At 33.7% G+C, this 12039-nt stretch overlaps 1 protein-coding gene across 17 annotated transcripts in view; it reads right to left on the bottom strand.

Annotated features, from left to right (window-relative positions):
• LOC128213462 (eyes absent homolog 1-like) overlaps positions 1-12039 on the bottom strand; it is a 125290-nt gene that overhangs the window by 27665 nt on the left and 85586 nt on the right. For 15 of the 17 annotated variants that reach the window (XM_052919179.1, XM_052919173.1, XM_052919180.1 and 12 more), the window contains 4 exons: positions 10424-10513; positions 6348-6443; positions 4511-4568; positions 1950-2188 (listed from right to left, as the gene is read on the bottom strand). In XM_052919179.1, coding sequence (XP_052775139.1) covers positions 1950-2188; positions 4511-4568; positions 6348-6443; positions 10424-10513 — 483 coding nt within the window. The remainder of the gene's footprint in view (positions 1-1949; positions 2189-4510; positions 4569-6347; positions 6444-10423; positions 10514-12039) is intronic. The other 2 variants (XM_052919186.1, XM_052919190.1) reach the window with 1 other exon arrangement.

Here is a 12039-nt window from a genome sequence, read left to right as displayed (position 1 = left end):
AGTAGCCCACACGTACACAGACACATACAAGAAGTGTTTCGCGTCCTCTCTCGTACCTCAGTTGAAACAAAGGTTATTTGAGTACTTCTTTGATGATCTCTCATTCTGTTTCTTAGTGAATAACTTCACATTAACATCTTTCAAGCATCTACAGCTATTGCTATGTCAAGCAAAACTGATTGTCATAGAAAATGTCTGTTAGTTACAATAAATGAATTATTCTTGTGATGTTATACTTCATACAGTCAATTCTTCTTTCTCATAAAATATAGTTATAAACAACTTACAACCGAAGTAATGACATTTCAGTATACAACTTAGATATAGTCTAAAAGAAATTTAGAACAGAACATCATGACTTATTTTTGACGGTTTGGTGTCTATAAGAACTCTCTGCTGCTCCAGTATTTCTTTTAAAGTGTGATGGGTTACTTTGGGACATTATCACAATGTTACATCAAAACCTTACAATAAAATGACACTTAATTGTAGGCCAGTAATAGCGAAGCATTAATAAAATGCAAATTTTGAGTACAAAATCTTGGTCAGTTTTTCAGTAATAGGGCCACCTACTTTGTGATATTCAGCAATAACCTTATCATTGTATGAAAATATTCATATTTCCAGCTAAGATTGATTAATTGCTCAATTAAAATCAAAAAATGGTCTTTATATATAAGGAAATTTTAATATTATCCGTTCAAGTGACTCTCAGCCACAACTTTATCAGTACATGTGCCAATTTGGGCACAATTTCTCGACTGATGTCGTTTGCATAAACCTGTACCAGCTAATCTATTTACAAATTAATTTCTTGTCACAACTATTCAAGTTCTATTGAGTTGTTTATGACATCTAGAGATTTAGCTCATTTAGAATCCACATAATTTCTATTTACACAATTCATGGGGTATTCATTTATATTTCAATGTTCCTAACCAGTGCAAGGCACCCATATTTAAATCAACATTTCTGCCGTTGGCTATCAACTTATGCGCCGACCTGCTAACACTGAATTGTGGGATGCCAATTGGGTTGATTGATCGAAGCGCCCCAGCATCCTGATCTTATCTGTCCCGTAATTTCAAATATCACAATACCTGTCATCATCCTGAATCGATGATAGCAAGAAAACTAAAGAATAATTTAATTCTGTCCCAAAATCCATACAAAAGATATTCACTTACTTTTACACAAAATTGCAATTTATTTGGTAATCATTTTCATCTTATCTCCCGAGTAATGAGATTTGAGGCTTTTTTTAAATTAGAATACACTGAGGGTCCCTATTGTAAGTTGATGCTATTTCATTTCTGACAATTGAAGGAAAGTTGTGTTCATTCGACACCAGAATTTTCGAACATAAAAGATACATTTTTATAACACATTTCAAGCGAACCAACTTTGGCTCGGCTCTCCATAATTAGCACGGCTTCTATCAGATCAATTAAAACTGTTGCACAATTCACAATAAACAAACAATATCCATCCATTCAGATCTATGGATTAATAACCAAGACAATACCACAGAAAATCTGTTTCATTTCATGCAACCAAGAATTTGTCAGCATTTATAAACTGTTGCACAATTTAAAGACAAGAATTAATCATTTATCTTGGACAAATCTGCTTAATTAATTAACTGAAGCAGTGCTATCAATGGCTCTTGGCCTTTTTCTGCAAAAATATGGGCCCTCTTTTGTGGCCAATAATTGATTACAATCACTGGAAATACAAGATTAAGATTTTGAAGCCATGAGTTGTCAGTCATAAGTTTTTAATCTTTTCATAACAATGCAAAAACTTCAAAAAAGCTAGATATCCTGTTAACCATTAACAAAGTTCAAGTTTTTCTTGCGTAAGCTGCTACATCCTTGTCCTTTCGTATTCAAATCATCGAAATTGACATTCGTTGAGACGTATTATCAACCTCAATACTCAGAACTTACTGTCAGGAGGAGTCTGGTAGCCCGGGTAGTTCTGGGCCGCAGTGTTATACCACTGGTTAGTAAACGCCTGCATGTTGGTCAGGGTCTCCGAGGAGCTTGTTCCAGTGCCGACACTTGTTGCCGCGGGGGGTGAGTCTGATGTCTCGTGTTTTAGGGTACCGTCTGCTGGCCCGTCTGGGGAACTAGATGTCTGGCTGGGTGGTTGGACAGGAAGTAGTTGTGAGTACTGTGCTACCGAACTAAAATATAATTATTTAATATTTTGCAAATGCCCAGCTATCAACATTCCTATGATCACTGCACTCAGAAGTGATATTCCAAATATATCCTGCAAGGCACTGTTGCAATGCTTAATAAAACAAGAGCTGTCGTAAGACAGCGCACTCGACTACGGCGCTTTGACTTAGAAGTGAATACAATAATGATGTAATATGTGCCTGTTAAAAGCAATAAAACAATCAAATTAAAAAGTGAACAAGAATTGCTATGTGACAAAACCAGGTTTTTAATGATTGCCAGAAGAGATTCAGTTTCAACTGCTTTCTTCTATTTTTTGTAACAGTGACCTTGATCCTAAGGGCCCATAACACAATCCCATGAAAATCCTCCATACACTCTCCCTACATATCAAGTTTGGTCACAGTATGTCAACCATAACTGAAACAGTAATCTATTTTTAGTAACAGTGTCTTTGACCCTAGGGGGCCAAAAGGCAATCCATGAAAGCTCTGCATGAACATGTCCTATATACCAAGTTTGGTCACACTATGTCAACCCTTACTTGAGTTATTCAGTACTAACCATATTATTTTTTTTAGCAACAGTGACCTTGACCTAAACCATAGCTCTCGGGGCCCAAAACACAATTTCAGGAAAGGTCTTTATAAACTCTTCCTATATACCAAGTTTGGTCACAATATGTAGACCCTTACTTAAGTTATTAAATACCAACCCTTTTTCTATTAATAGTAACCTTGACCTTGATTGTAGGGGCCTCATACGCATTCCCATAAAAGGTCTCCATAAACTCTTCGTATATACCAAGTTTGGTCTCCTTATGTCAAATCTAGCTAAAATTATTTGATACACAAGGTGACTTTGATGCTGCCCTACCACCAGCTCGCCCAAACAATGACACAACTTCAAATAACTTGTTTTCCCTTTATGAAAATGTGGTTAAGAATATAAAAATGTGCCTTTCAAAAGAAATTAAAAAAAGAAAAGAAAAAAAAGGGCCATAATTTGTATTTAGGGTTAAAATGGAGTTATGTTTCTTGTTGTAAGATGGTCGTCAATAATTTTGAATTTTATTAAGTGCATTGAATGTAGGTATAGAAGTTTTTTTACTAAAATCCCAACTTGCCCTTAACTTTAACTTGCCCTAAAACTTTAACCTAAACTTTAACCTAAGTCAATCAGGGGCCATAACTTGTATTAAGGATAATATGAAATTATGTAACCTCATTGTGTGATGGTCCTGAACAACTGTGTGAAGTATTAAGTCAATTGAATGAAGGGTATAGAAGTTATTAATAAATATCCCAACCTGCCCTAAAACTTTAACCTAAGTTCCATAGTCAATCAGGGGCCATAATTTGTATAAAGGATAATATGGAGTTATCTAACCTCATTATGTGATGGCTCTGAACAATTCTGTGAAGTTTTAAGTCAATTGAATGAAGGGTATTGGACTTATAAGAGAAAATCCCAACTTGCCCTAAAACTTTAACCGGACGCAGACGGCGACGCTGACGACTACACCGATGCCGGGGCGAGTAGTATAACCTCCTTATTCTTCGAATAGTCGAGCTAACAATCAAATTTGTGAAAAAATATTCCCCTCATAAGAAATCTGAAATCTGAACTATAAAGAAAACTTTGTTTGTATCAATCACCAGATGAATATCATGAATGACTATAAAAATATCTTCAAACATAATCTATCCATAACTTTGTTCCTTTTTTTCTATAATGTTATTTTTCTCTTAATAATTCAGCACATGTGTAGAGCCATATTTGGAATCAAGTGGAAGTTCACTAACCGAAATAAAGTCTAAAATTGAATATTCTCTGCTAAAAAGGTGCCACAAGCCATTATGGCAAAGCCCATGATTTCTTCACCATTTAAATGCTTTAGTGCCAAAAAAATGTGCTCTGATAATTTTAACCAGAATTGATAACCCCGGGGAATGAAGCCTTTCCCATCGTGCTAATATGTGGTTTAGTTTTTCAGGAATTTTTAACCACAGTCATAATTTCAAGTGTGATATGGGTGACTTCCTATTTGATTGCGTAATGTATTGTTCCAAAAACACGCACCAATGTATTTTGTGGTTGGTATACCCAATATGACTATTTTTCTTTTTGTGTACATGTATGTTATAAAAATAATCTCTGACACCAGGTACAGCAGTACAGTACAAGTAATTAACAATTCTCATTTGACTATTTTTTTATACTTGCAAAAATTACAAAGTAGACTGGTTTACGTCATAGAGGGCTAGTGTTGCAGTCGAAAGACCCCCATGTTTGTATATCTCACTTTATAAATAAAAACTCACCTTTGAAGAAAATTTGCAATAAGATTTGGGTTGTGAAGACTCGCTAGTGCCTTGTCACCTGAAATAGATGGAAGACTGTATTAACTACTATAAGGCAAAACATTAAATAAATAAATAAAACAATAAATAAATAAATACATATTGTCTTGTTTTTATTATTATAAGATATGATATCTTTTACAACAAAACAATATTATAAGCTCATTCCGAGACAACGATTTTTCTAAAGAATTGAACAAAAAATATGGATGATGATTTTCGCCGTGTGTTTTTAAATCAATGCCAATATTAGTTTATTATGAATAATGTTGTAATCTGACATGCTTAATGATTTAGCGAGGCAGAAGTGATACAGCATATTGATCCAGGGACAACATAGGCCATATCACATTTACACCCAAACTATATTTATTTAGAGAATTTCTAAAAAAAATCTATACCATAAGGCTGATGGAGTGTTCAGAAATTATGTAACAAGCCCCAGCGAAAACTGATAGTCATTGCATGATGGGACTTTTCATTTTTCCTGTGTTACATTTCACATGTTTCCATTGTTATTCAAACAAACAAATGTTACATTAACAAAATCAAACAAATCTGTGTAAAAGATATCCCCGGACTGTAACTAATACATGGAAAACGTGTGTACACCGACACTTTACCTACGAAACTGATACTTCCCAAATCGAAATTCACAAAATACAGCCTATATTCGGCTACAACAAGGATGAATTTGCAAAATCACGATGATAAATTGAAACGGTATAAAAGATTTTATTAAATATACATGCATTTGTCAGTGTTAACACAAATCATATATTTCTGCTGCCCTCGTACATCGTGTCATATTGTGGGCACCTTCATGTCTACCTACATGGCGATAACATTTCCCGTTTTTGTTACGTTCAGCCTCTCAATCAATAACAAACAAAGAAAATGACGCAATTCTCAATACTGCCAATCCTAATTCTCATAGACTTCACAATGGAACTGCATTTTCAGCTTTCAAAAGCTGGAACAATTAGGACAATGAATCAAATGGTGCAAAAATCAATGTTTCTATTGCTTCTACACAGCATGGTTTCTAACAATGCACACACAAGGATGCACAGGTATATTAACTATGAGAAATTAACTTCTTATCCCAATTAATTTTGCAACATGGGAAAATGCACAAACTGTATATACAAGATAGGAATACTAAATTTCGAGGGGTGAAAGCGAAACGGTTCTATCTGCTTCTTTATTTAATGTCACTTAGAACCTTTTTCGCATTTGCTGTTAGTTGTTGGGAAAAATTGGTGAGTATTACTGTAAGGGGAGAAGGGGATCAACTCAGACTGTATTGAACCATGCGACTAGCTTTCTGTATTATCTACAAAACACCATCAAAACATTAAAGTAAGGAATCAAATGAAAAACAAAGAAAATATCAATGATTCTATGCAGCATCATTAAAACAATCAGTCTTCACTTCAGGCATTCATCATGCTTCAAGCTGAAATTTTGAGGTCAGTAAATAAAACCAAAAAAGATTAATCTTGAACTAAAACTAGATATTTCCTTTACAGTAGGTGACTTCTATAACCATTTGCTGTAAATGTAAGACAAATTAGCGTAATTTTCCAGTTTTGTAATATGGTGGAGTACTACTTGTCCACTGCCATAAGTTACCACGGTGTCACTATATGTTCGTGTCCAGGTAAGCATAGGCTACTATAATCTGCAAAACTTGGTAGAACTAACTATTTTACAGAACTTTTTTGGTCACAGACTGTGTCACTCTGTCTACACATTCCTAACAAAGTCACGATGCCATGCTGGTAAACCAGTCTACCTGTGAGCCACTCAAGGGGGATTGTTATAACCTCCCCTGGGGAGAGAGGACCGCCCGTCAATGACGTGTCGCCCGGATGAGGCTTTATTGTTATCACTGAAACCAAACATTTAAGTCACCTTAGCTGTTCTATACTTAAGTTCTACTCAGGGAACTTGGTAAGAATTAAACATGTCTAGTAAATGTTGAGCAATATCGTTTATAGAGTCCATATATAGCTTCAATCATGGCCCATAATTATATAGACAAAAGAAAGACACAATATGGACTCAATACTTTCAATAACATCCATTTCAAGCTATGATAGAAAGGTATTAAAAACATTTACAACAACCACAATTTTTTATATTAACTACTGTTTTGTAATATGTTGATTTTTTCTTTATATACAGCATTGAAAACGTTTTGTTTTTGTGTTTTTTTACACTGTAAAGGCATTGTTTTAGGGTAAAAATACAACTCTCTCTCAGAGAGCTTTAATAACCACTCATGCTGAATTGGCACTTTGTTCCTACAAAATGATGACAATAAACTCCTACATGGTCACTTACCCCGTGAAGAGCTGAGCTCGTGAACATGATAGAACAAACTTAAAGATGCCGCTTTAAATCGAACCAACGGGGGTTAGTTTACCTCAAGGACTTCATAATTGTTGACTTGTGTTAATGATAGGATCTATCGTTTATTCAATAGTATAAACATTGTCAAGTTAAGGTTATAGATGTTAAAATGGTATGTCAATTTCTAGATACGATCATAATACAATCATGAATGCATACAATATGTAAGTCGGGATATAAAATAGACATATCTTCAAATCATTCAGTCCTTTTAACAATTGTCAGAACATAGGATGCAATGTCAACTTAGTGAAAATGTAATTCAATAAAATTTAATTACATCATACTAGATACCAATTGTTCACTCCATTAGATATTATGAAATATTCTGCTTTTTTTTCGTTTAATTAATTATTAATCTGCTCCTAGTTTCTTTCATCTTTTCATGAGGGCTTATTTCCCAAATACTCCGACAAATTTTCAATATCATTATGTGATAAATGGAATTGTAAATTAAAAACCTTTCACATTCAAATAATTTAAGATAATATCTATTAAATTATTCTTTATTATAAGAAATAACATTCTCGATCTTTAGAAAACTGTTTTCTTCTGATGTGTTTCTTCTGATGAAAATTTAATGAATCTGCCTCAAAGAAACATTATTATATCATGCAATCTTTTATACATTTTTCCAACAATAAAAAGTCACTATTAGGTAATTTCAGTAATAGATTCTTCATTGTAAAAACCAGGCAAACAATCTAACAACTGATTTATAAGTAATCCATCATTTCGCCAATATACTGTCAGACACGAGGTACGAAATGCTGATAGAAACTATGATTTTGTAATAAAATACAAAGAATATATTTTTTCTACTTAAACGTTTTATAAGCAATTAAGTTTAACAATGATTTCATTAACATATTTAAATTTGCAATTAAACAAGAATAAGACTGCTCTAGTTTGTAGACAAATTTATAATTAAATACCTTTTTATGCAAATTGCTAAATATACTATACTAGTCGCATAATTTGGCATTTTTTTTTTTAAATCTTCAATCATTCTCAGAAAGAAAAATATAATCCAACCCTACTTTCTTATTGCAAAGTAATGGTTTGCACAGACAATGTCTTACAACAAAAGGTAGAAGTAATGTTCAGTTTGTGGGAAGGCTGTGTTGTGCTCTCTGTTTTCTGATAAATGTGGAAGATGAAGTTCATTTCCATGATAAAACTGATAACTAATCACAATATAAGAGGGCAATTTGTCTTAACAAGTCAAGCAATGAACTTTTATTACTAAAAGAAAAGCAATCTTTCTTCATTCTTTAGACCCCATCCTAATTTTAAGAAATTACTTGTTTTATAGAATTAATTCAGTTAGCTTTCACTGCCACCATCGCTTAAGTTTCTGCATCTAGGGAGACACATGACAACACTAACTTTAAGGAGAAGGAAGACAAAAACTGCAAATTTGAAGGTGTAACCCCATTAAAAAGTCAATTTTCGGTCCAGCAGGACTTGTCACCAAACCAAAGGTTCAAAACCGCTAAACAATGTTTTAATTTTTGTACACGTTTGATTTATGGAGGCCAGTGTTTTGGGCTCACATCCTGTGTTGCAATTTGTCCTTAAACGGCAAAGTCAGCGCTCCACAATTTTTCGCACTAAGGGGGCATTATGCTTAAACTAACATATAAAATTGTAATTCTTGTGCCCATTCAAATTCCACCACATAAAATAGACTTAAAATAACGCCCCATTAATTTTGTGTGAACTTGAAATTAACTTCACATAAAAATCAAGCATTAAAACCCTATGCACTGCCTCTAATGGTTTTATGGAAAATTCGGCTGAATAAATTACAATAGAAACTGACGACCATAAAAAAGCATTAATAATAAATTATGCATTTTAATCCTTTAACAAACTGTTACAAGAGTTTTCAAAATATTTTGGCAGAATGGCATTCTTGGGTACAAGGGCCATATTGTCTCAACCATCTGGTAGAACGAAGGCTGAGGAGCACAAAAACAAACATTAACTCAGCCCAAGTAAAGTTTAACAGACAGACTGTTAGCAAATTTCAGACAGAGAAAAATCCCCCAACTGCATCATTAACATTTCAAAATTGTGAAAAGCAAGTGCTGGGAGCATTATTCACCATGAAACTAGTGATTTTCTTTAATTTTGAATCTTCCTAATTGACAGATTTTGCGACCCTACTGGGTGCAATGTCGGAAATTAATTCATTTTCCCCCTTCTTGTTTGGTGGTTATGGAGCAGTCATAAACACGGGACCTCATATTTTACAAACAACCCTATAATCCAACACATTTGTTCTAAGGTTGTAAAATTATTCGACAAAAAACTAAAAAAAATGGAAGTGTTGATGTTTTTGCTTAAAATTTAACCTTATTTTAAGATTTTCAGAAAATAAATTCATTATAAATATTTTGTGGCAAAAAAAAATGGAAAACAGATTAAAACTAAGTTTCATATAGAGTTCATGACAATATTAAAACAAATGGATTGACAGATGTAAATAAAAAGTAAAGATTGCTTCCTTGAGGTCATAAACTCTACCCAGCAGTACTAGTCATAGAAATATACATCACGAAATTAAATGAAAGAAACTATTCACAATTAAATGGACATATATTGCGGCATTGTCAGGGGATCAATGTTATGTTTCTGTTTCATTAACTTTTTTCAATCAAGGTTTTTGTTTTTCTTCCATTTGTTATCATACGGCCACTATAAAGAAACAAAAATGTTACATTATAACTGCCTGAGCAGTGTAAATGGGCAGGGACACAAGAAAGCAGGCAATGAAGATAATGATGTATTTTTATGTTTTCAATCAGAGAGATTTAGCAAGCATTTATTGGCAGAGCAATGCCAGAGCCATCTGGTGCTTGTGATTACGCTGGCCATAAAACGTTGATAATGAAATCCTCACACTCGGGAAGTGTGCAGTATGGTTTATATCGAGGAGGAAGCGGGGAGGAGTGCAGTGCACCTGCCCGACTACACACCTCCCCGCCCTCAAACACGCGATCCAACACAATACAATACAATATCTCCAATCACAAATCCCCTTTTACGGACAATATCTTGAAAATCTCAACACTACATACAGTTACAGGTTATGCCATTTGGGTTAAGATATTGAATTGCTTCATATTTTTCATCTCATCTGTGCTTCTTTTGCATCCCATATCTTCTATTATTATCTTTTAATTTTTTCACCATATACTGGTATTTAGTTTTTCGCCTGGTATATGTTTGAATCTTTTAAAGTGTCCTTAGCATTTTTGTAAAATGATGGTACATAAAATTGTACCCCATCTATCAACAATCGTGTTATATACTCAATTGTACTTGTTGTACCTTCTGTTGACATCAGCAAAAAACAGATATAATTCAAGTTTGGTTACTGCTAACCCCTACCCTGCAAAATTTATTTAAACTTAACACCTAACACAAAACCAAGCCAAGCGTATTTACCTGTAAGTGGACCAGCCACTCCTTGCATCACCCACGGGTCACCCGCACTGAGAACCGAGTCTCCCGCTGTGACAAGCCCGGGAAGGTCACCTGAAGAAAAATAAAGTATAAGCATTCAGTTCGAGCCCTGATAAATGACCAGAGGATATGTAAAACATAAGAATCCCAACAGCGCTGGTTGGCGACCTGAATATATGTAAAACATAAGCATTCAGTCTAAGTCCTGGTAAGTCACCTGAGGATATGTAAAACATAGGTAGTCAGTTTAAGCCCTTGGATGTCATCTGTAAATGTCAAAAACTTCAGCGTTTAGTCAAACATTCTCTTCTAAATAAATAATATAATATATTAAATTGCTGTTTTGAAATTTGCTGAAAGGGAGTTACGGGCGATATCATTTTATAATACTATCAATGTCACTATAAATAATGTCAAAGTTTTTAAAATAATTAAAATTTAAAAATCTTTAAATTATATCCTACAGACACAATCTCTATGAATGATTGAGGGGGGTTTACATCACAAAACATATTCTTTATATCCTTGATTTCTTGATAATAACGTCTTTCAATTTAGGAGAAATATAGCTGTTTTATAAGGGAAATTTATAGAGTTATACATAATAATAATGTAGAAACTATTATTCTTTTGTGTGTGTATAAATTCTGAGTAACAAGATTGGATCTCTATAAATATTTATATCTTGTTGACACTTATATTATGGTGTTTTCATAAATGGATGAAAAGAACTTCATAAAATTCTAGATGACAATTTAAAGACATGCTTTCATTTTAAGTATTGTTCCTAATTGAATCTGTATCAAGTATCCAAATCTTGCCATGAATGATGTTAAAACTTTTATAGTCCATAATTTTATATAATCATATTTTAATGTGAAATGGTGTGCTGTTCTGCTTCTTAAGTATTTAAATACAAATTTTTGTATGCCATGTAATAAGAAAATAAAAAAATCACCCCTGAGCAAAGGTAATTCATTAGTTTTGTTTGCAAAATATGTACAATAATGAAGAGGTGGGTCAATGGAAGGCTGTGTTTTACTGCATCAGTCAGGAACAAAACGTTCCCAAGTTAAGCCAGCCATTGTACAACTTGTTCAACAAAAGGTCTTTCAAGGTCACAAACCATTTATAACATGTCAGACCTCATCCTTCAAGATGGATGGTTGCAGTGAACACAGCTACGTGCACAATGCCTCTCCTTTGACAAACAATTGAACGGGGACATCGTTCGACAATTATGTTGTCATCCTTTTTATAATGATCATGTTGAAAGATGATTGTGAATAAAGTAGCGAAATTCCCATGTCGGTCGAAAAATATGATGGATGCTTCCTATTTGGAAAAATAAGAGGCGGGGAGGCAAAGTCATTAATTTGCTTAACGTCTTAAGAGCGTTCAGCCTGGTTTTTATTTTAATTTTTTCAAACCATCGCATTGAAAAATGTTTCTGATCGGAAATGGTGATAAAAAGGACACATTTATCTAAAAATCTTTCACCGGTTAATAATGGATGAGTGTAAAATGGGACTGAAATTTACTTGAAAACAGCTTTAATGAGTTGACGAGAACACCTTAAAAGCTTCAATCATGAAATA

The sequence above is a fragment of the Mya arenaria genome, chromosome 13 (assembly GCF_026914265.1).
Source record: "Mya arenaria isolate MELC-2E11 chromosome 13, ASM2691426v1".
NCBI classification, from domain to species: Eukaryota; Metazoa; Mollusca; class Bivalvia; order Myida; family Myidae; genus Mya; species Mya arenaria.
The sequence above is the reverse complement of the archived record's forward strand: the minus strand, read 5'-3'. Positions and strand labels throughout refer to the sequence as shown.